This window comes from Osmerus eperlanus, chromosome 4 (assembly GCF_963692335.1).
Source record: "Osmerus eperlanus chromosome 4, fOsmEpe2.1, whole genome shotgun sequence".
Lineage (NCBI taxonomy): Eukaryota > Metazoa > Chordata > Actinopteri > Osmeriformes > Osmeridae > Osmerus > Osmerus eperlanus.
The window spans coordinates 7,038,899-7,064,019 of NC_085021.1; the positions used below are offsets into that span (position 1 = coordinate 7,038,899).

At 46.2% G+C, this 25,121-nt stretch overlaps 2 protein-coding genes across 2 annotated transcripts; both read right to left on the reverse strand.

Moving 5' to 3' along the window:
• Window positions 1–6,897: 6,897 nt before the first annotated feature.
• On the reverse strand, window positions 6,898–20,482 carry dhx35 (DEAH-box helicase 35). The gene is given in 23 exon segments (XM_062458409.1): window positions 6,898–8,836; window positions 9,163–9,274; window positions 9,691–9,762; window positions 9,970–10,051; window positions 10,178–10,307; window positions 12,475–12,552; window positions 12,800–12,990; window positions 13,143–13,197; window positions 13,759–13,883; window positions 14,263–14,473; window positions 14,660–14,818; window positions 15,274–15,370; window positions 16,402–16,463; window positions 16,465–16,515; window positions 16,952–16,968; window positions 16,971–17,010; window positions 17,438–17,507; window positions 17,873–17,934; window positions 18,042–18,146; window positions 18,460–18,537; window positions 19,097–19,189; window positions 19,637–19,764; window positions 20,365–20,482. Coding segments are annotated over 23 exon segments (2,139 nt in total). The 5' UTR covers window positions 20,447–20,482; the 3' UTR covers window positions 6,898–8,797.
• An 84-nt stretch (window positions 20,483–20,566) lies between these two features.
• rab5if (RAB5 interacting factor) lies at window positions 20,567–24,223 on the reverse strand. The gene is made up of 4 exons (XM_062458400.1): window positions 23,878–24,223; window positions 23,171–23,274; window positions 22,616–22,745; window positions 20,567–21,694 (listed from the first exon to the last, which is right to left on the reverse strand). Exons 1-4 carry the CDS (start codon window positions 23,983–23,985, stop codon window positions 21,653–21,655), a joined length of 384 nt encoding a protein of 127 aa, XP_062314384.1. The 5' UTR covers window positions 23,986–24,223; the 3' UTR covers window positions 20,567–21,652.
• Between the last annotated feature and the right edge of the window lie 898 nt (window positions 24,224–25,121).

The window sequence follows — 25,121 nt, forward strand, 5'->3', positions numbered from 1 at the left end:
CCACATGTCCATCTGCTATCCTCTGAGAGCAACTCCACACACTGGTCAACCTCCCCAACACAGGAAACCGTCCCAGAATTCCAGAGGATTCACACAGAGGACATCCTCGTTGACGGAACCAGGGTCCGTCGCGGTGAAAGCCTTTTTCCAAGAAGCGCTGAGCGGCTGACGGTCATTAGGATGTTTATCCGGAGGGTTCTGTCCCTTCTGGGCCTGTGGTGCTGAGAGACGTTATGAGGAAAATTAAATGAGCGCTGAAAAAAGGTCTGCAGAGGTCAAAGATGAAAACAGAAAACGGACATTTTGATGTTTTCGGTTCTCTGGGGGGCATTATCCCCTCTGACACCTGTTTGTAAGATGACTCTGAAACAATGGAGAGGATTTTCGCGTTTTGTTACTGGAAAGACCAGTCCCCCAGGATGAGGGCTCGACGCTGTCTGATTGGAGCACACCTCGTCAGGCCTTTCCAGAAACATTCTGAGACAGAACTGGTCCGAAAAAAAACACAAAAGGACTGTCATATGAGGGGGAAATGAGAAAAATATAAGGGTGAGCAAGTATAGCTAGAGAGTGAGAAATGGAGAGGGACAGAGAGAGGCATGGGGAGAGTGACAGAGAAAGGGGGGGGAGAGAGAGAGAGATCGAGAGAGAGGTGACCTTAGATCTCTGTGTAGAGGCATCTTCACGCTGGTGTTCTGAGGTCATGGGAGAGGTCATGAACTGGAAGTGCTCCAAAAGAGTCCCCCCCTCCCTCTCTTACCTCAATCACTCTCATTATTTGCCCATTGGCAGATGTTTAACGGCCCGGCGCTACGATTTTCCCACTCGGTCTCTCCCAACGATGGGCCCATTTTCACATTCTCTGATTTGAATGTGCACTTGAAACAAGACACAAAAGCCATAAAGCATGTTTCAACCCGGGGGCTTGGCGTGGACTGGATATGGAGATGAAGCCATTAGACACCAGCACAGCACTCAGGTAATGAGGGAGGAAGGGAGGGAGGGAAGGGGTGTCGGGGAAAAGAAGAGAGACGAAGAAATGTAATAACTGGTCAATCGTGAAGCGCCTAAAATGGCCTCCTCCTCTCCCCCGTCTCCACATTCCTCCTTCCTAAGTTCACATGTCTGAAGACAGGCACATGTGGTGGGGTCGGCTAAGGATAAGCACTCTCACTTGGACATTTCCTTACCAGGTAAGTGTGCCGAGCATGAGGAGACACGACAGTATTGAGACCCACCCACAGGGAATACAATGGAGGGTCCAGAACAATACGATTTGAACCCTTCAAATCCCTGTAGGACATAAACACTACCTGGACTCGTCAAACCTCGAAACCTCATCTAACCCTCCACCAGTCAGAGACGTCTGTCTGCAGTGTGTGTGTGTGTGTGAGTGTGTGTGAGAGAAAGACAGAGAGTGTTAGGGGGGGTCCACAGGTCAGCGGTGCAGGCTTAAATCCCAGTGAAGATGTTTTTGGCCTTGATCACCGTGGCGATCGATCCCGGACTTATTCCCACTCAGATACGTCTTATTTTATTAGTGGCTTCGGCCTTCTGCCGCCCCATTCCGCTGTGATCAATACAGCCAGGGGAACGGCCCGTATTTTTCTCACTTTTAGTGCCTTAACGCTGTTTAACCGTGTCACCTGATAAACGGCAGGCCCTCCCCAAACGCTGATTTCCTATTGATTTCTCCCTCATTCCGCCATCCCTCGCTTCGTCACTCTCCCATTGTTTTTATCTCGAGTTATCTCTCCTCTCTCCCGCCATCCCCTTCCTTCCTTCCTTCCTTCCTTCCTTCCTTCCTTCCTTCCTGGCTCCTTTAGAGAGGAGGCAGGCCGCACGCCGCCATTTTAGGAGCGAGCGCACGTTGGTTCTGTCAGGGTGGACTTGGGTCGTGGTGGGGGGGGGGGGGGGGTTGGGAGAAGTGTGGTGTGCGACAGTATGGGTCTCAGAGAGCGTGCGCACATTTGACGGCGTACGCGCATGTGTGCACACATGCTTAAATACAGTATGTGTGCGTGAGCGCGAGTGTGTGCGTGCGCGCAGAGCAAAGCCTCCTCAGAACAGGATATAAAGACAGTGCCATACGACAGATGCCATGACAACCTGGAGGGAGACAGCACCATCCATCATCACTGGTAGTCATGATGATGAAAGCAGTGTTTGGAGGGTTGGGGTGGGGGGGGGGGGGAGAGGGGGGGGTGCGTGTGCTGGGCACACGGGGATCTCTAGTGGGACATCACGCCAGGCTAGCAGGCTTCCAGGAAGGCGCTACTGAGTAAACATGTCCTTTCAGTTTTCGCATGCGTCTGAATTAACGGTGTAATCATTACAGCTGGGAGATGGTGTCTCTTCGCGTTCGCTCCCTGCATTATTTATGCAAAATTACACCAGCTTCTGCTCCTTGCCCCGACTTTCCAAGCCGGCCCGCCAGCCTGCCAGTCCCCTTATCGATCTCTCATTTGAGGCGCTTCCGTAAATTCCACAATGAATCCCTTCCCCGGCCTCAATACCATTAATACCATTAAACACAAAGCCCTTATCACCAGCCCCTTTTAAAGATCATTGTGTTCAAGCTGAGAGTCCAGGTATCACCTCAGATCTTCACCCCAGGAGGAAATGCAATGATTGCATGCTCGGGAGAATTTATACAATCTTGGGTTGCTCTGTATCTAAACTGGGACGATAGCAAATGTGTCTCAAACACAGTTCTGTCGAAAGTTTATCTCGAGACGTTCGTGAATAGTGAACTTGAGAAACAACTGGGGAAACGATCACATGTTGGAAACACTGCAAACTAAGCTCGTAAGCTCTCCAGAAAATATAGGCTAGATCTCACAGCCTTGTCTGAAACACAAATGCGATACGAATCCGAAGAAATCAGCGAAGGACGGTGTGAACTCTGAACAAGCAGACGCCATAAACATCTGTTACCGGGTCCACTAACGCAAACTGGCCTTCTTTTATAAGGCCTTTCACCCTTTTTACACTGGGTTAAGTGATAAAGGGCCATTTCCAGGCAAGGCCTGCCAAGTTACCCAGCGAGGGCTGGAGCACTGAGGAACAGAGCACGGTGGTAACAAGAGGGGGGGAGAGAGAGAGAGAGAGAGAGAGAGAGAGAGAGAGAGAGAGAGAGAGGCACAGCTTTTCTATTAACACTGAGGAGACGAGTTAACAGGCTTGTGTGTTGGGAGAGGAACTGTGCCCCATCCCCCCCCCTCTTCCCCCCAACACAGATGCCCCCCTTCGAATCCCCCCCCCCCCCTTCCTCACTCCTCCACTCCCCTACGCCCAGCCCAGGGGGCCCCTCACAGTAAGAGGAGTTTGAGCACCAGCTAGTGGTGGCGTCGCGACACTGCCCCGGACGCCCTCCTTCCTCCGAACACATTAATCATGACCAGGCGAGTGTAAAATTCAATCGGCTCCTTCCATCCATTTCTAGTGTAGCAGACTGAAGGCCGGCCTTGTAGTGCCTGAGAAAGGAGGGATGAGGGGGGAAAAAAAAGAGGGGGAGGGAGGAGGGGAGAGAGGGGGAGGGGGGGGGAGGGGTAGAGAGACGCTCCCTACACTTCATCAGGACCCCTACTTCATAACAAATGGAGTGTCTCTCCGGCGGAGGAGTGCCATCAGAAACGCGCGTTCTCTCTATCCATTTAATTCCGGCGCTGGAGGAAAGGGTCAGGGAGGGAGCAGTGGGTGTGCGGCTGGGCTCTCTGCTCGCCGCTTCCCCAGTCACACAGTAAACTACCTTTTAGGAATTGTTTCTCAATAAGAAATGATCAGTCCATTTATCTGCACCAGGCGGGCCTGTCTCCTCACCCAGACCTCCAATATTTTTCGTTTGACCTGATCAGGGCTATAAACCAGACCGAGACACTTTCAATTTGTCACCCGGGGAGGCAGCGGCGAGCCTCACACAACTGATTGCATCCTCCCTCCCAAATGTAAAAATTCCTCCCTTGCTTGAAGTCTCTCACCACTCCCCCCTCGCGATATTCCATTATTTTCATTTCATTTTTTTTCTTTTTGACTTCTTAGTATTTATCATAAAAGGCTACAGCCAGTCTGGTTCCCATCGTGCCCCACTTTATCTCAAGGCACGCTTTTGTAACACATTATATCCAGCTCATGGTTCATTCACCCAACACATTTCTTTAAGTATTGTATTCTCTTTACCACAGGTAGCCGATGCATCTGCACTGTGTCCTGTTGTAGGTTGTGAATCTGGCACTGAGGCGGCGTTAAGGTCCTTGTTTACCATGTTTCAGCATTGTGGGAAATAACTAATTAACGCATGGTTAATAAGAGTAAAGGTCCTATAGGGATGTCAAAACAAGAGTACTCCGAAAAAGAGAACTATTTAACTATTGAATTCTATTAACCCCATCCACGTTGATGTGCCATTAGTAGTTTCCACCAGGAGAACAGGTTAATGTTTGCTGAGACAGGATGGAAGCATGTGAGCCTTCTGGCCTTTTCTCTGCTCATCACGAGGTCAACATACTGGATGGCACGGAAGGGAGCGTTGGAAAGCCACCAATAAGATATGCAGTTCTACGTCAACAACGTACAACAATTAAGATTCTAACTACAAATGTTCCGATTTTTTTTATATTTTCTAGTATCCTACAGTAAACTTGATTATACGAAACTAATGATATGTATATCATATAAAAATGCATCAAGATATCACTTAAGAGGGTCGATAGGCCACTCTTCCCGCTTCAATGGTTGTGAAAGAAAAAAAACGAACAGATTGTTTTCTTTCAAAACATATGTAAACTTTGAACAGGGGGTAATTACAAACCATGCATGACTTCCCTGCCCATCAAGCCAGTAAAAACAGTTAACCATTCCTCAAATTGGACATAACACGTCAATGATTTTTTCTTTTCTATCTGAAACATGGGAGGATTACAGAACCAAGCTGTTCAAATTGCTGCGTCAGACAAATCCAGTCCTTTAATCACTAATGGCTACTGTTGTCCAAACGCTGAAGTTACGCAACAATGATGACCAACTGAGTGAGACTGACAAACAATTTTGGATATTGTAAAGACGACTTACATCGTTGTAGCCTACGTCAGTCTAAGTCTGCTTGAAAATGGATTTGGGTGCAGAACAGCTCAATACACTTAGACAGTACAGTAGGCCAACTTGTTTAAAAATGTATATTCTGTTTACCCTACAACTAGGGAATTTGTCACCATCTTAAGGTCTCCAAAACAGGGCAGGGGCTACTCAAGCAGTGGCGAAAATTTTGGGGGGGACAATTATGACATTTTCTCAAGAGCAATTCCTGAGGGGGACACCATAATTACTGCTGTAACACATAGCCTACATTGTAATATGTTAAATGTATATTATTAGTATTATTGAAAATTCCTTATGTTTACAGTGATTTATTGGGGGGGGGGAAATCATATTTTCCCAGGATGGGGGGGGGTTGTGTCCCCCCCGGGATTTCCGCGTATGTACTCAAGAGCTGCATCTATGGTAAGTCAAGTATCTTCAGCTATCTTGAGGGTTAGGGCAGATGTGTGTGGATTGTCTGTGACAGTGAACAGCTTCAGTGTTGGCCAATTTGCCTGTGTAACTAATTATTGTTCCATGGGCTAATGGACATAGGTGTTGTGTTGCTTTTGAAACCAGGAACGGAGAAACTACATTAACCCTTGTGTTATCTTCAGGTCATTCTGACCCATCAGTCATTGTGACCCACCGTCGTATTGCGACAAATTTACCGCATACAAAAACAAAGTGAAGCATTTTCTTTTAACCGTTGGGCTGTCTCAGACCCCCCACATTGCAAAGGTTAAAAGAAAATTATTTTTATTTGTTTTTGTATTGGGTAAAATTGGGTAAACACAACGATGGTTCGTTATGAACCTTTGGGTCATGTGACCCGAAGGCAGCACAAGGGTTAAGCCTTCCTGTCCTGCTGTCAACGTCGACACTCCACGCCGTTATCTCGGAAATCGGCATCACTTCCGTCCGTCAGTCGTTTCCTCCCTCCCCGGGGAGTCTGGCTGCGCTTCCCGCTTCCCGCCACTCATCACACCGATCGGAGCGCTAGAATGTCAGCCGCTGTCTTCCCGCTGCCCACTCATGGTCTTTAGGATAATGGTCCAAAAAAGAGACGAAATGATAGCCCAATTTGTGCAAACGCATAGACCTACTTTTGTGTTTAAACTCAGTCTGATCTATCCTATCTTCACTTACATTTGTCAACGTTTCCTTGGGTTCATGCAGATGGCCTAGTGAAAATGATTTCACAGGAAGCAAAAACTGGTGGAATAGAAGCAATGTGCACTGATGCTTACTAGGACAGCAATCTCAATTAGCATATATGAGAAATTTATTCTAATCTGTATATATATATAAACTTTGTATAGCTATAAACGAATACTATCTATAGTTCAATTTCCCAAATTATCCAAAATGGTGTGAATTGTACAAACATGTTAATTAAAATGCCCCCAACAAGTTGCACTGATAGCTTAAAGCAGGAGTGTTCAATCCTGGTTAAACTTCTGCAGAGCTAGATAACGACCCATTCAACCAGAGTTGAAGACCACTATCTTAAAATACTATCACTAACTTGATATCGCATCACTTTGAAGATAAATATGCTACTTGATCATGAAATAAGGAGGAATTCCAGTTCAGGCAGTGTTTGTAGTACAACACTGACACCTCCTGGCAACGAAAATAAAACTTGGATCTGCCAGCATGATTCAGATCTGCTACCCTCCAATATTACACGCAACTCTAATCAAACGTTGGATGTACCCATCCAAACACATGCAATGTGACGTGTTGCGAAACGTAGTTACTACAGCAGCCTTTAGCACAGCTTAACACCAACTTCACCAGGCAGTGAGACAGACACAATTCAGTGTGTGACCAGACATTTATTTTTATTTTTTTATAAGATGTGCTGGACAGAAAGTGAGGGGAATACAACTGCTTCCTAGGAGCGAGTACAGACGTCTACAGATTACAGTTAGGCTGTTTACAGATTAAGATTATCAGCATGTGACAAAGAGAAAGACGTCCTCTCATCGACGAAGTGTTGTTCAAGAGTTACCACCTCACATGCAAGAGTATTTTCACTTGTATACGTCACTAATAGAATTGCATCTATTGTAGGCTATGTATCCGGAGATTGGAGGCAGTTAAAAATGTGCCTACTTCTTGTCATAGGGACATGGTATCTATATGTAAACCCATGCAGACAGTCAATAAAGTTCAGGACAGCAACCTTACTGATATGAAAGCAGGACCTAGTGGATTCAAACGTGTTTTTTTGTTCTCTGGCTTTCTGTGGCTTTCGGAAACTTCTGGTGTGAAATCCTACTTCCTGAAGGCATTTCACAAAGGAATGAGAGAAAATAAAAACAGCGGACAATGATGTGGGTCTCGGGTGGAGTCGGGGAACACATCACATAACTTGTGCCTTTGCTATAAACATTGATGACACTGACTAAGAGGGAGGTGTACAATAGTGCAGTGGTTGATTGGAAACATGGTCTGAGGCTCGAGGGGGAAAGAAATGCTACTGTGATGGCCAAAGAAACATGGCTAAAAAAGATCAACCTTTTCGGGGGGTTTTTGTGTCGTTTTTGTATTTTCGTTTAGGCTTCGTATGTGTCTTTCGATGCACTTGACACGACCCTCAGGAACAAATGGCACTTTTCAGCTGTAGTTCTGATTGCATGTGTTGCACTTACAACGCTATTTGCACATTTCATTTCGGAAAGAAAAATGAAACGTGAAATATGGTTTTGATACAAAATATTATTTGGCACAGAACGGTTAAAAAGGCCACAATGTTTGAGCTGGACAGTTAGTAAAAGTGGCACCGAGTTCTACGGCAACTGTCAGGAAGCAAAGAGGTCTTTTGTCACAGTTAACTCATTAGTCGTACATTCTGTGTCGACTAATCAAAACCCAAACATGCATTCCATATGAGGTGTAGTCTTGTATATGAGACAGTCCCCAATGTGAATGTGCGGATAACTGAAGCTTTAGAAAGAGACTTGTTGAAAGATGAGGAGCCTGGGCACCCTGCTTTTCCGAGCTCAACAGTGCCAAATCGCCGGCTTTCAACACAGACAGGCTAACGTAGCATCTAAACAGACCGGCCAACGTAGCGACGAACTACTGCGGCACCCAGAGGCTCAAAGAGGGGAGGAAGCACGTCAGCCCCCCAAAAAGTCAACAAACCGCCGTCCCTCGTAAAAAATAAAAAAAAACGCCACATCCTCTCAGTCTTCACTCGTTCATATACTGTATTTACCACGCCAATGCCACAACGAAAAGAACGATAGCCATAAAAAAATAACCATGGAGGCTCACGTGGTCTACTGGACGCGAGCCTGTTCTGTCTATGTACAGGTGGAGGTTCAACACTGTCCCCTCACGCTAGAAAGGACCCTTCGTGACCGACGGCCTTGGCTTTGACCCCTCACTTTCTCAACCACCCCACTCTGGGAGCACAAACTTCCAAAAGCAGGATGAAATTGCGTGCCTTCGGCCATAGACAACATACTGCCCTTTGTCCGGTTCTTTCCAGCGTGAACGGATAGTGCCTCGTCTACATACATGTGCAGGAGTTGTGACGGCAGACATGGGAAATAAATATATAGTACATCTGTATATACAGGGGAGATGAGTGAGGGAGAGGGGGGGTGGGGGGGGTGTGGGGGATGGGGGGGGGGCACAGTGTTTAAAGAAGGGGGTGTGTTCTCTTCCTCGTCTCCTCTCTCTGCCGGGGCAGGGCTGGCTCAGCTTAGAGGACCCGGGATCTCTTGCTGGCCAATGACCCATGCTGGAGGAGGGAGGGGGGGGAGACATTCAGAAAAGGAAAGAGAGACACACAGAGAGAGAGAGAAGGAGAGAGAGACAGTGACACAGGAAAAGAGAAAAATTAGTGACACCAAATTGCCAACAAGTGGCAAATAAACACAGCGCGAGTCTGCTTCAGTTGAGGTTGGTCTGTGAGGGGATGGCGCCCTCTAGTGTGACGCAGCGTGATCAACTCTCACGTTGTTTTTCTGTCAAAGTGCAATCGACCAGCCCGCTTTGCGGTGAAGGCTGAATGGATTTCTGTCTGTCTGTTTCCAGGTGGGACATGGGGGGGGGTTCCTCACGTACCTTGGCCTGCTTGTAGAAGTGAGGTGCCAGCTCAACCAACCAGGACGACTCCACAGCGGTCACGTCGCGCATGTAATACTTGGCCGTCTGCACCACCTCATTGAAGACAACCCTGGTGGTTGAGCGGAGAGGTGGTTCGGGGGTTCGTAGAAACAGGAAAAGAAACGAAAGAGAGAAAAGAAACGAAAGAGAGAAAAGGACAGAGAGAGAGACAGAAGGACAGAGAAGGGGGGAGAGAGAGAGAGAGAGAGAGAGAGAGAGAGAGAGAGAGAGAGAGAGACAGAAGGACAGAGAGAGAGAGAGAGAGACAGAAGGACAGAGAGAGAGTCAAATACAGGAAAGATTACAGAGAGAAACCATAGAGGGCAATAACAATCCTCATAGATGTCCAATATGCTTTGGAAAATAAGCCTTGAAACGTCAATACGCCTTGCATAATGCCCTCCATTTAATGCACCACTAAAAGCTCTGCCTGACTGCGATCGGCAGTTGGAGGCCTCGCACGCACGAAAACAACACACCACTCACCACTTTGGAGGCTTCTCGCCGTACAGCACTGAGTTGGGGTGGATGTGAAGCTCGCGGTCATCTCGTAAGGTCCTGAGAGCGGAGAGAGGGGCCCGACGGAAGGAGGGAAGGGAGAGACAGAAAGAGGGAGACGGAGGGCGAGAGAAACAAGAGGGGGAGGGAGAGAGACACGGGGGGAGAAAGAGAGAGGGAGAACCCATTGTAACAGTGCTAGCAGTGTGTAATGTTTGGGTCAAGGAGAAGAGGGGGAGGGGGGGGGATGGTAAAGGAGGTCCTCACCGGTAGGAGCCTGAGTGGTGCATGCGGGCAGCATTGGAGAAGAACCCTGACACGATACACCTCAGGATCACGTCTGGATCTCCTGGAGAACAAAAACAACAGAGATGCTGTTGCGGGATGTGGAACGGCTGAATACATGAATACACACACACAGAGCCCCCCCCCCCCCCCCCCCCCCACACACACACACACAGGGAGAGATGCCGACCTTCGCTGGAGGTGCGCGGCACCTTGAACTTGTTCATGAGACGTCTGAGTTGCTCTCGCACAGTCATGGCGCGCAGGAGCCCCTTGTAGTTGAGGAAGTGCTCCTGGCACCACTGGGAACTCTTCTGGTGCTGGGGGGAGAGAAACAAGTTAGACCGGGGGCCAGAATACACTAGGGCTGTCAAGAGCAAAGAAGGAAAAAAAAATGCTACTGCGATTAATCGCATGACTGTCCACGATAAATCACATGACTGTCCATGATAAATCGAATGACTGTCCACGATAGATCGCAAATGAATCTCACGTTTTTTTATCTGCTCAGAGTGTATGGGAGGGGGCAAAATCTGCTTGCTTGATGTGCGTATATCTTTGGAAATAAATTAATAACACAAAACAAATATTGTCTAGAAACCCTCAGGTAGGCCTGCTGCATTTACATTTAGTCATTTAGCAGACGCTCTTATCCAGAGCGACTTACAGTAAGTACAGGGACATTCTCCCCGAGGCAAGTAGGGTGAAGTGCCTTGCCCAAGGACACAACGTCATTTTGCACGGCCGGGAATCGAACCAACAACCTTCTGATTAATAGCCTGACTCCCTAACCGCTCAGCCATCTGACCCCCCTAATTAGCATTACTATGCTCAAAACATGGCAAAGTCAATTACTTAGCATCTAGGAAAGTAGTAACTCTTCTATTTAGCCTTTTTTTGAAAGCTTGCTGCTTGTAGGTTTGTCCACAGGTGTCCCTTGCACACAGTCAAGCTTGGTCTGATGTAAGCGAGATGTCTCATGGCTAGCGGGGCTGTCTGCATTAGCTGTGTGCTTGGCTAGCTAATGGTATTTAAGACTTGATGTACTCCGGTGGTAACTCAATTCACATCGACAGCAACTGCAAATGACTTGTCTTGTCGATAGACCCATATGGACACTTTGTAGCTGAACTTGCCATATAAAATACTCTTTTCTTTATCAATTGCTTGCTTGTTGCCATCCTACAAAAGACAAATCGGGGCCACGCAAGTGGAAATTCCGGTTTATTCTCGAAACACAGGGGTACTTTACCAGGGCTCTAACAGTCTTCTGCACCATTCGACTAGTCCCTGTATCAATGGCTCAAACAAACATGTGGGGTTTGCGTCTTGTTGCATTGCATGCGACAGCCCTGGGATATACCCATGGCCATGTCAAAGTAAACGTCAGCCTCTTCCTCTCCTTTCTCCAGTTCCTTCACACTCCTGATACACTGCTGATGTCCCGTAGAGCACCGCCCTGCAGGCTGCAGCTAGTTAGCTGGGATAAACCGGCCTGGCTTGGTCACAGCAGGCTGATGCTGAACCCCTCCACCAGTCGTAACATGCTTGTCGTACTAAGAACTACCACTACACTATCATTTATGCTGGTCTAGGTAACTGGGGAGTCCTCGACGATGCGTCAGCTGACTTCAGAGCACTTGGGCAGTCCCACAGGGATCAGTGATTGGCTCTTTGTTTGGTTGAATACGGACACTGGGTCTCCTGAACACACCGTCCCCCATCCCCAACATCCCCCAAACTCATCAAGCTTCACCGGCTTCCCCGTCTCTCATCCAAGGGCATTTAAAAACCCTTCTGCTCACCAAAGTCCTCCATAACTCAGCGCCCACATATCAACCTTCATAATCAATAACTCCCTCCAGTTCTCTCCCCCTGGTGTCCTCAACACCTCCTCGGTCTTAGCAAGGCTTTCTACTGCAGAGCACCTAGAGGCCTTCATGGTCTTGAAAGGTGGCAAACAAATAATGTGTCTTTATTAACTTTGAAGACCGTATAAAGCAGGGGTCCCCAAACTACGGCCTGCGGGCCAAATACGGCCCGCCAACGCATTTGGCTTGGCCCTCTGAACAATGCCAGAGAAGTTTACACTGATTAATATGCATAAGCAAGTAAATGTTTTGATTTCAATAGCAATGAATATGAAAAAAGGTCATTACGACATTAATAATGCTCTTTTAATAGGCTACATATCCCTTGATATGTATGGATGTACGGTGCATAACAAAATAATAAACTAATCTAGCATAATAAATACATTTAAAATCATAATAACATCTCCACAATAATACTGGTCACTCCGGCCCATGTAATATTCTGTTACAGACCGACCCGGCCCCACATTAAAGAAAGGAAAAATGATCTGGCCCTCGCAGAAAAAAGTTTGGGGACCCCTGGTATAAAGTCATTTTCAGCACCACGGTGGTGTGCATACGATTGTTCTGGATATAAAGATGTTTCCTACCAGTCCATAAAGTCTGTCCCTACCTTGATGAATGCCTCGTAGACATTGAGCATGGTGAGGTGATCTCCCTCAGCCACAGCAAACTTCCTGTGTTCACGGGCCTACAGATGACAGCACACACACACACACAATGCATTGAGTAACGGACTTCCAAGTCTCCTTTTTATCTCCAACCATAACATTTGATTTGTTTCTACAATTCCCTTAACGGGACCGGAAAATCTGGATTTTAGAATACACTGCAGCCTTTGATAAACATACAGCTGCAGCTTGAAATGTTACGGCCAAATCAGTTCCGAGCCAGCGTCAACCTTGAGCGTGTCGGCCCGAGACCTTTTTTTAACTTACAGCTGCCTTCTTCTGATTGGACGGCACGACAAAGATGTTCTGGATCTGCATCATGGCTGCTATGGTGACAATCTCCTTGGAGCAGCTGAAGTTGCCAGACTCCAGCAGCATCTTGGCAAACATGGGGCTCAGGGGGAACTCTGCCATCCTCACGCCCATGGGGTCGGTCAGACGACCATACTGGTCCAGACCTGACACACCGACAAGATGACAGATGGACAGACAGACAGATACAGACAGACGGATAGGCAGACAGACAGGCGGATCAGACAGACAGGGTCAGTCAGAATCAGACTGAGTGTTTGGACGCTGATGTTCCAGCTGGCTGTGTAGATGTTCTCACCTCCCAGAGCATAGAGCAGCTCCAGAGCCTGCACCATGGACTGGGCCGGCGGAGGCTGCACAGGAGACAGGGTTAGCCTTGCAGCTGTAACACACTCACAACTGCTTTGCTGTCGAGTTTCATTGTATTATGTAGTCCTATCGTTGGAATGCTAAGACACTTAACATCTAAACAAATATCTACAGCTACTGTAAAGGTTGCAAAATGCTGTGTAACCAGAAAGTACTGTGGTCCATTTGTACCAGTTTAACTATAGTGTAGAAAATGTGTACAAGTTTGGTGGCGCTTTTGGATTCTGAGAACATTTACAATCCTGAGACAAGATACCAAAGCCACTGTTAATGGAACAGCTTCACAATCTTGGATTTTCACTCTCTTATCCCCATATCTCCCACTAGCACAGTGGCTTACGCTATGCGCAGGCATCACAAGTTCTCAGAGTTAGACGCATCCCTGCAGGTGGAAAAACCCAATGTTCCTAAACTTGCCGTGCCCCCTTTAACTCCCCTGCCACCTTTACCAGTTGCTCGCCGACCATCGTCATGGTGTTGTGACTGAGCGCACGCGAGCGTGTGACGGTGTGTAGGCGGTGGGTCAGGGGCTAGACGTCACTCACAGAGAGGAAGCTGAAGCGCAGCACGTTGTCTATCCCCAGAGCCTTCAGCTGCAGGATGACTGGAGCCAGGTTGGTTCGCTGCATCTCTGGCACTGTGGAGGCCGGCAGCTTCTCAAAGTCCTCCTCTGTCACACACACACACACACACACACACACACACACACACACACACACACACACACACACACAGGGAATGATAAACAACAGGAAAAGCCACGTTGTATGAGGGGTAGATGACTAAAAAGGGACTACTAGCAATTATCAATCCCCATTCCCTCCCAACCTGACTTTGCCAGATGGTTCGTTACACATAACCATCTGGGAAGTGGTCCTTGGAAACTGTTTGGAAAAGAGCAGGCACTTTCAAATCATCTTTGGCAGATGATTGGCTGAACCATCTGTCTATCACCAGGGGCTTAACTTCAACCATGCCAGTATCTGCCAGTATCCTCAAAAGGAAGCTGATTGGTCCGAACCAACACACTCATACACACACACACACACCTGTGTAAAGTCTGAAGCACTTCCCCGGACGGTTGCGGCCCCCTCTCCCAGCCCTCTGGCTGGCCGAGGCCTTGGAGATGGGCGTGACCACCAGAGACTCGATGGCGGTGCGGGGGTTGTAGGCTCGCAGCTTGACGAACGCACAGTCGATCACAAACACCACCCCGTTGATGGTGATGGACGTCTCCGCTATGTTCGTGGCCACCACCACCTGGCGCGGGAGAAGGACGGCGGAGGGATTGAAAGTCGGGTACCAGCATACACAAAAATGAAACGGCGTCCGGGTGCTAGGTTACAGTATCGAACGGACAGACGCGTTTTCCCGCCGGCTCTTCCAAAGCAGATGAGGGGGCCGTTAGAAGAGACGCCATTAGAAGAGGTCGGAAGGCCGGTTTACCTTGCGGACGGTCGGGGGCGCCCGCTCAAACACCTTCATCTGCTCTGGGTACGGCAGGCCGGCGTACATGGGCAGCACCCGGAGGTGCTTCTTCATGCCGTACCTGGAGAGGGCCCGCGCCTGCTCCTGCAGCAACGACACCACCTTCTCCACCTCCTCCTGCAGGACAACACACAGGGGACATACAGGACTGCTGCTCTCCACAGAGAAAAGCACTGGACCCGCGCTCATCCAGACCCGTGTGTGTTTCACAATGACCCGGCGAGACTAACTCAAATCGACATGAAGTCAGTGTTCAATGAGAGAGTGTGGTGATTGTTGTACTACGGCTGACTTGAAATGTGAGCAAACTAAATACGGTGAAAAGCATTTTCTCCCTTATTTAGATTATTGAAATCTGCCATCTGCCATCTAGATGACTGTTTTAGAGTGTTACATAGAAAGTCGACATCCTCACTTCCCACCCACTTAAGACATTTTTAGATTTAAAAAAATCCCCAAACGTGCTGCCTTTAGCAAACATAAAATATTGAAAAAGTTCCATTTAGCTACTTCTCAAATTCTGGACATGGCAAATGGAGGATGTCTAGTGTTTGTGTCGTGTTGAAACGGACCTGTCCGGTGAGGAACGCCAGAACATCTCCATCGTCTTCCGTCTCGTGGATCTTCAGAACCGTCTCCACCGTGGCCTTCACGTAGTCTGGGACAGGACTGAGGAGCACAGGGCCTCGTCAAGCTACGGAGCCTGGGGTCCGACCACTCCACTCACCCCGGGTACAAGCGCTAAACCCTAGTCACTTGAGCTGGGTGGGGACTGAGCATGTCAAAGGTATAGGGCTACTGTTTCTAGTTTGAAGCGTGTTTACCATTGGCAAGAAGTTCTGGAATTCTCTATCGTTCTCCTCACGATAGTTGCCTGTGAGCCTTACCTCCTTAGTCCTAGGTTTTACCGACCCTAGAGATGTTGAAGCTATGTCTGACATTGTCAAATCCTGCCCAATCTCCACAAATGAAACAAGGCTTAGGCCAAATCCCAATACTCTGTCTTACCCCTAACCCCTACCCCTTATTTTGGCGCGTTCACGTGAGAGTAAGTGGTGTCCCAATACTCTTTTTGATCGAGGGGTAGGGCTAAGACTAAGGGGTATACACCCCTTAAAATCAAGTGTTTTCGGGAGCTTACTTGAAACCTAGGGGTATGGGAATACTGCGCAACCTGCAACAATGGCGGCCAGATCATCCAGAGTCCCATAAATGAAATTATTTCGGCTGAAATAATTGTTTAAAAAATTACGACTGTCTTGTTTTGTGCTCTACACAGTCCTGTACATATGTATTTGCAACCATGTTCTTAATTTAAAAGTTTTTAAAAATCGCTAGTTTGCTACGCTAATTTTACATTGCTGATTTGCACAACAGTCCCTCATTTCTCTGATTAGCCCTGAATGGACTCTGTGCATGTCTACAGTTTTAACTAAACTCCATTAGCAGCGAATTTCATTTGATATCAGTGCACAACACTTTTTGCTTTGGAGACCTCGATATATGTAACCGTAACCAAGTGGTGTCTCATTTCATAGGGCTATGTAGCCCTTACCCCTCAGTTTCGAGGGACAAGGGCTTTGGCTAGGGGTAAACTAAGGGCTAGGGGTAAGGGGTAAGACAGAGTATTGGGATTCTGCTTTAAACTGGGTTTGGTACAGTGTGAGTTTAGCTAGGTTAAAATGTCTGCCGTGGCTTACCTAACCGTGTAGAACACATCCACTGGGAAGGTGCGACCCTCCACTGTCAAAATACCACACGTTGTCCTTGTTGGGGTCCCCAGAATCATTCAAGTTGAAAAACTCTTGAAATTTCTACAGGAGGGAGCATAGAAATGCAATAGGTTAGAGGGTTTGCAAAAAAATATAGGAGTATTTGAGTTAAAAGGCTAGTTAAGAAACTACTACAATTTCACTTCAGCTAAACTATTCAACTGCAATTACATTTTCAACATTTCCTGAGAATGCAAAAAAAAGATTAAGCTGAGCTGCGGGGGGGGGGAAGCGAAAACCAAAAGATAGCAAAACCAATTTCACACAAGGAAGAAAAGCGTCCCATTTGAACTGCTGACGACAGTCATAAGCTGCTTTCGTCTTTGTCTCTCTGAAAGTCATTAGACCAGACAATTTTCCCATGTGACTCGAGCGCAGCCCTCTGCTTCACGACGTCGCCCCGTCTCTTATCGTACGCCGCCTTTGTTTTTCTGTGCCCTGGCATATCTGCCCATCTTCATTATGCGCGGCAAATCACCTTGGCGTCCAGAGTGCAGAGGCCACTATCACCCTCAGATCCCTCCTCTTCTTCTGAATCTGAGGAGAGAGAGAGAGAGAGAGAGAGAGAGAGGAGAGAGAGAGAGAGAGAGAGAGAGAGAGAGAGAGAGGAGAGAGAGAGAGAGAGAGAGAGAGAGAGAGAGAGGAGAGAGGAGAGAGAGAGAGAGAGAAGAGAGAGAGAGAGAGAGAGAGAGAGAGAGAGAGAGGAGAGAGAGAGAGAGAGAGAGAGAGAGAGAGAGAGAGAGAGAGAGAGAGAGAGAGAGAGAGAGAGAGAGAGAGAGAGAGAGAGAGAGAGAGAGAGAGGAGAGAGAGAGAGAGAGAGAGAGAGAGAGAGAGAGAGAGGAGAGAGAGAGGGAAAAAAAAGTCAAAAAAGTTGGGGTGTTTGTTTTTTGGGTGTTGTCAGGGTTAGAAAAGGGGTGCCGTTTGTGTAGGGGAGTGTTAGAGGTGGTGACAGGTGGACAGCTACCTTCTTCAGCAGGCCGATGGCTATGTCTGTGTACAGGGTCCTCTCATGGGCCTCGTCCAGCATCAGAACACTGGAGACAGACAATATGAGGTGAGCTGCCAGACAGACGGCCTACCTTAGGTTGAGACGCGCTTCACTAACCGCTCTTTCTTAGTCAAGCCAAAGTGGCTGGGAAACACTACATAAGGGATACATCAAGGCTGAAAACTGAAAAATGGACGCTTGGGACATTTCAGATTCGGATTCGAATGAGATAAAATGTGTCACTTTCAACGATTCAACAAATGAATGATCCGACATACGATAACTGCCACCGACAGTGTGCGGACCATTACGGACTACCTGTCTCACTATGCTGTGAGAGCAGAATCCAGAAGTACGCTACCAGAAACCCAACATCCTCCAAGTCGCTTCACCACTTCGCAGATCCTGTACCTGTATTTCTTCAGGAGAGGATCCGCCATCATCTCCCTCACCAGCATCCCGTCTGTGAGGAACTGAGACACGCGGGGGAGATCAGGACGTCAGTCCAAAAACACACAGCAGAATACTACACGACTCAAAGCAAGGGGGAGGGAGACGGGGGGGGGGGGGGGGTGAGCACCTTGATGCGAGTGGCGTGGGGGTCTGAGCAGTCGTCGAAGCGGATGGTGTAGCCGACCTCGTGACCCAGCAGGGCCCCGCGCTCCTCCGCCAAGCGGTTGGCCACCTGTCAGGAGGGAGGGGACGTTAGCGGTGCCAAGGGCCAATCACAGAGGCCTAAACGCGGAGGAAGACGTGGGGATCTATGACGTGATCGTCATATTTAATTGACGATAGTGGCCGCTCTGCAATTAGATGTAGAAGGCACAACTGTGATGGCATAGCCTTCTCCCCCCAAATTTTTTTTGAAGTCCCCGAAAGTCTACAGCCTCCTCTTCAAAGAGTACCAGATTTGAGCCACTGTTGCACTTTTCTGAGTCAGTGGAGTGAAGGAGGAAAGGCTTAGGGGGAAGGGGAAGGGTTGTGAGGACGGTACTTACTGAGATAGCAGCCACTCGACGAGGCTGTGTCACCCCAATCACCTTCCCCTCTGCTGCCCATCCAGCCTCCAGCAAGTACTGGAAGGGGAAAAGAGAGGGGGAGAGAAAGAGAGAGAGAGACAGAAATACATGGGGAGAGAGAGATGGAAGGGAACAGTGAGGGAGAGCGAGACGGACAGTAATAAGAACGAGAAAAGTAGGAAGGAAACAGCGAGCGACCAACATCCACGACACAGAGCACGAGAGGCAGACCGAGAGAGACACGTCAATGCTTTAGAACGGCATAATCTGCATAAATTAAGCCCCAAAGGAATTTCTTCAAACCCAGCGAAGAAGAGGCCAGTAAGCATCTAGAGAAGGTCACTCTCTCCCAGTTTGGGGATTGGACCACGTGAGGGGGTCCACTGCTGCAATGTCCTGCCCTGCGGCAATCCAACGCAGTGCACATCTGACCTTGAGAGTTCGGGGTGACCTTACTTAGTAGGCAAAATGCTGTTATTGTGTTCCCCTAGTTATACTCAGTCCACGGCCATTCAGCACAGGCAACAAACATATGACTAGAGAACCATTTCTTTTGCTTTCTCGACTCTGTTTTACCACATCACCAGAACTAGGACAAACGTGCAACGCGACACACCTGAGGGATCTGTGTGGTCTTCCCACATCCCGTCTCTCCCACGATGATGACGGTCTGGAAGCTCTCCACCAAGTACAATATGTTGTTTCTGTGCTGGAAACACAAACGTTCACACGCTGTATCAGTTGGGTTTCACTCAACATACAGCGTTACACTTCATCCATGTTGTAGACAGGAAGTCGTATTGGTTGGGCATTCACCTTATGGGGGTGACATTAAGGGCGGTTAGGAGCCTAGTTGGTTAACTCGAATATGGTTGAGGCAATAAAAGCGCCACTAGACATAATGGTACTCAGTCTAGATCCAAAATGTTGACGTGCAGCCGCTTACTGTCTGGTGTACTGCCGCTTACTGTCTGGTGTACTGGGCTACCAAATCAAAGAACTTCTCAAGAGGAATGTCTGGAATAAACCCTGAATTTAACCCTTTCCCCCCTTTATGTAAGTGATGATAAGGAATGAAACGAGAAGTAAATTGGCAGCGTCAGTTGCTGCCTGATTAGCTACGTGTGCTGGCTGTATAACAGGTGATGGGAGCAACCTTAAAAACTGGAAGCTTCTGCCGCTGCTTCTCGATGGACAGCGCAGTGTGCGGGTTGAATATGACGGGGGAGCCCGTAGTCTCTGTTGGGAGCTCCCGTTCTTCAGAAATTCCTGGTGCCTCCGACCCTGAGGACAGATGAAGATGAGGGTGGTAATGGCAAGGCAGAAATATGAACGGGTAATACATGACACGCTACGTGATGTAGTTGGCAAAGCAATTGAAGTTATTTACTAGCTAGCTAGCTCACAGGTGCAGCGGTTCAGAGACTCCCTCCTAATTAGCTTCTATCCATTCCCATGAGAGACAAATAAGAAACATTGCAAAGTAGCTGGACTAGCTAACATTAGTGACGGAAAGCACGGTTGGTCTTTTCACATTAACTGCTCATGTTGATCATGTAGCTCTTATCACTTTATTAATCACTCTATCTAATGAGTTACGAAGTCCTAACATCACCTTACTTGTAAAAAACTTAACATTTGGCCAAACAATATTGTCCAACGCCGCCCTAAATTCTTAAATCATGCTTGAACTGGCGGAAATGTTTGCATCTCCAACAACGCACTCATGATTCAGGCATGTTGACGCACTGCAATGAATGAATTTCATTCAGTCTTTTTTTTTTTACATGCACATAGTGCCTATCTTTATTACACATATTACATCGTAAGCCTCACCATATTCGCGACCAACTGTAGTTTAAAACATATTATTTGTACACTTACCCGGTTTCCAAAATTTCATCGTGGAGTTGGGATCCGCCATCATGGCTTCTACGTCACAGTTTTTTTTGTTGCCTGACGTCATATTATTCAGACTCCCTTGAAAACTAAAGCGTGGAAATCAAACGACAATCCTTCAGCAGTAACACTTCAATTACTTAATGTAAGGAATTAAATGGAAAATGCCATTAAACACGACATCACATTGAAAATGGAGGCTGAACAAAGGCCATGTTTAATGTGAATCCCAAAAGATCTCAATCAGAAAATACAATCCTCTCAAAAGCCATTTGTGTACCTGGTACAATAGTGCCATTACAGCCATCTTGCAAGAACAGACACTTTAATTTAATTCACTATAAAATACTGAGACACATGTTACATCAAACAAGATATAACACAAAGTACAAATAAATCAGTTGAATACAGTGTAGATTTGATGACATTATACATAATTTACATACAGGTTTAAATTAATATCCAAACATTAGGTAAGACTATTTGATCTGGATGCTAAATAAAAATAAAAAACTGAAACAAAATTAAAACTACATCTACCTGCTACAAACAACTGATAAATGACAAAGAAAAACTACAAACAGTCATGGCAGTGCACAGAACAGTTCTTTTAGCTTCAGTTATATTTACTTTCTCATCTGATTTCAGTCACCTGGTGATTTGGACAAGCCTAAAAGAAAACCTAGCCTTCGCCACCACAGCCTAGTTTGGGTAGTTGTAGTGGGTACTAACCAGAGATGAACTCAGTACCATGACGGTACTGATGACCTGTCTGTGGTCTACACAGGGTTAGGAGAGGAAAGAAAAGAGGGATGGATGGATGAGTATTTATAAAGGTTGCATCGACAGTCTTCTTTTTATTTTACCATTTTTGTTTGCACAAATATAAAATCCCTGGCAGACAGGTGAGACTGATCTGTGATTAAATGAATGACACTGGCCAGACCTAAACCTCTACCCCTAAATCTAGTCCAACTAGAGTCAACACTGATCGGTTCCACAGGGGAAAGATGGTATGGATGGGTTTCTTTTAAGTATTTGAGCATTCCAAAAGAAGGGGTAGAATCCAATCATTGGGTTTGTTTTAAATGGGTCATTAGAAACGTTTTACAGGGTGATTGAATTCAACTACAGTTCCCAAAATGCACTGCGTACAGAGGAGTCCTGTGAAGGGGTGGTGAACCCCCAGACGCCATGAGATTCTATGCTCATCATGTCTTGATGTTTTACTTCAACAGAAATGTCCTTAATCCAATGGTTTCCTCTTCACTCCTCAATCGTAATGTAATGCTGTGTAAAATATTATCCAGACCACCTGATCAAGGGAACAAACATGGTAAACCGTAAACGGACAGAGAACCATCACATCATCCATGCCATCTGAAACTAAAAATAGCAAACAAATACTTTCACTATTGGGAGTGCTAATGGGCAAAATAATCATGTATTAAAGGCAGGGTATGCAAGTTGTGAAACTAGCAATTTTGGCTTGTGTGAAAGTATCCCACCTCCTCCCTTCAAAGCCACTCCCCCAAAACACATGACTACTGCTGGGAGGTAGGTAGGTGTACAGACAAGTAGCCAGTCCAATCATTGCATTTGATCCGAACATAATGATTGGTTGTGTTTATTAAAGTCCTGCAACGCCCACAGGTAACATTTATTTAAATATACTGTCAGAGCATTTGATTTAATGATTGCTGTGAAGTTAATTTCAGCAATATGACAAAAAAAATGCCTATGCGGCCTTTAATTAATCTACTGATTTAAGGTGACAATCAATTCAAAATGCTTGTATAATAAAACTATTAAACTGTAAAATTCAAAAATAAGCAGAATTTGAAACATTCAATAACACATATGCTATTGAAGTTAATTCAGAGACAAGACTTGTTTAAGAATCAGTATATCAGTATATGGCAGCATTGAACACATGGTTGTAAACATATGGGCAACTACAAATACTTTTGAAAGCTGAAGTTACTTTTAGTGTGAAACCAAATTCAATCTGAAAATACATTTGACTTCCAAAAAAGTTCCACAACAACAGCAAGTTTTTGTGCAATGTGCAAATGTACTTATGAACTTTATGTAAATGTGTGGTGGCCTGCTAAGGTAAAGGGGTAGCCACCAGCAACGCGTGACAGATCGAAAAAAGGCAGGAACTGTCTCACAAAGACCACAGATGAGCTACAGTAGCCCAGAACTGACAATAGACCTGGTCCTTGATGCTTACCAGAAACAGAGCAAATGACGTCATGAACCCCTCTTTGGTGAGCTCCCATGTTCCGCCATACTCCTCTTCATCCACCTGCTGAAAGCTGCTGAAGTATACATACAGGACGCCAGCATTGATGATGCAGAATCTAGTTGGGGAAACAAATAAATAACTGGATCTTTGGTGCACATAGAGTAGTTAACTAGTGGTGGGTAAAGATGATTTTACTGAAATGAGGATTGTAGGAAAGGTTTAAGGTTTAATAGGTAGGATGTTTTCAATAATTGTGCCCCTTATAAACATACTGTGCAAGCGAATGAGTTGTTTGGCAACATAGACAGCTTAGTGCAAGTGGAATGTCAAGTTATACTTTTTGGAGCTTGCAGCTACTTTCCAGACAAATTGTCTTCCTTCTTTGGATTATTTTGTGAAACCACTGTCAACCAAGTGTGTGCAGGACAGCTCGAGTTTTCAGACAAGAACTGGGGGGCGCTGTTTCTCATATTTGAATATATTTTAGAATGTTACCTATTGCAGCTTTAAATTCAAGGTCATAACTTTGATTACACTTACATTGCTATTCCTAGGAAGCCTTTTAGTGGTGCAACACCCCATATCACACCAAGGATGATAGCAATTATTTGCCGAATCCAGTAGATCACATCTAAAAACTCGTCCTGTTGAAGACAAGAATTAACATTAACACGAGTAGCTTGCAGACCGGTGTGCATCAACACATTTCTAATCAAAAAAAGAAATATAAAAAATAACGTATAAAATATGTGTATATAAGTGTGTGTACGTTTTGTAGAAAACGTCATGAACCCAGAACCCATGTGATTGGAAACGGCTGACGGATTGTTAGGTCAAATTCGACCCAAATAACGTCTGGATGAACATACCCTCACAGAAATGTGATAATGAAAGGATTAGCAACTAGCAAGTGTGAGTGAAGGTAATCTTGATTGCCCACGACAAGCACAGTACACGCATTTGTCGTTATTCATCGACAGGCGTTTTGTGGAACTGACCTGTAGGACTGAGTATAGAAACACAAATCTGATTAACCTGCCAACGCAAGTTTCAGACTTTCCTGGATACAAAAGCCTGCAAATTACGACGCATCATCACAAGAAGCTAGGAGGCTAACTGGTTAGCTTGGCATGCTAGCATTCAATCAAGCGAGAGGCACCAACAATTAGATGACAGTTACGTTTCAAGTTATTCTACAAACACACTTCAAAATCACATAATGTATTTGTTGAGGGGGCACTGCCTACCTTTTCTTCCCAAACAGCGCTACCGTTGAAGGCTTTGCTCCATGTGGACTGCTTTACACCCCCATTGACGAGATGAACTTCTTCTTTCCGCTTTGAACTGTTCGTCATTCTTTGCGTTTATTGCCGGATACAAAACACCTTAAGTGATACTTAACTTGATGTAACTTTTTCTGATTGTATTAAACAACCCCGCTGTAGGCTCCAGTAGACTATTTGATGAAATCGTACAAGGTGTTAGCCAGTTCGCTACAGAAATAAACGCGTTGCTGATCTGACAGATTGCAGTCAAGGAGAATGTGTTCATTGAGTATGCGCAATACCACGTTGACCCAGCTCGAACCTGCTGTGAACAGCCAATAGCAGAATGCGACGTTCACACGCGGGCCGGTTCTAGAGCAACACGTTAACGGACAGCGCCATCTAGAGTTAGGATGCTCTTACGACGCTGGCTTTCATTCATAAAGACCTGTGTAATTGTTAAAGGATCCGCATTGTCTATTTTCATCAGAACAAATGTGTATGCCACTTTGGATAAAACCGTCAGCTAGATTTAGTACATGTAAACTGACATTGACATGTTAATTCAAATAGCTTTGTCAGAAAAACACAAAGATACACAGGAGCAAACACTAGTTTGCAAGCACACACTGTTAATAAGTCAGACATTAACAAACATGTGAAAATGAACATTTAGAAAAGTTTAGAAAACAGAAGACAAGCTGAAGTGTGTGAAAGAGGAGACAAATAGTCTGACTCAACACAGAAATGTTCAGAGCGTGTTGTGTGCATATAAGTAAAATATAGCAAGTTAGTATATTCACAACATAGTCTAACACAGTGTTATCAGTATTTCCTAGAGACTCTGTATAACTAGATATACAACACACACACACACTGCAGTGATTACAGTGATTAGAGATTACAGTGATTAGTGACTACAGTTATTTACTGTAAGAGATCATCTAGAGTCAATAGTGAGTCTGGATGCCAGCAACACGGTTCTATAATTTAATGTTGGCATCCAGTACTTTTATCAGTTCAAGTTCATCTGAAACTGTGTATGTTTGTGTGTGTTGGAAAGATTGTGTGTGTACATGTGTTTGTTGGGGGGGGGGGGGGGGGGGCATGGTTGTGAATGTGGTCTTTGTGGTTGAGATCCTGAACAACTGAACCTGTAAATGAGACACTAATTAAGACATGCTTGAAGGCAGATTTGTCCATTGCAGTGTTTGCAATAGCACTGG

What these genes read in the sequence shown, in the direction of transcription:
- rab5if (XM_062458400.1), bottom strand. Translation starts at nt 23,985, where the DNA reads ATGACGAACAGTTCAAAGCGGAAAGAAGAAGTTCATCTCGTCAATGGG. An exon ending in GCGCTGTTTGGGAAGAAAAG is followed by an intron (nt 23,275 to 23,877) that starts GTAGGCAGTGCC and finishes TGTCTTCAACAG; the next exon opens with GACGAGTTTTTAGATGTGAT. An exon ending in GGCTTCCTAGGAATAGCAAT is followed by an intron (nt 22,746 to 23,170) that starts GTAAGTGTAATC and finishes TTCCCCAACTAG; the next exon opens with ATTCTGCATCATCAATGCTG.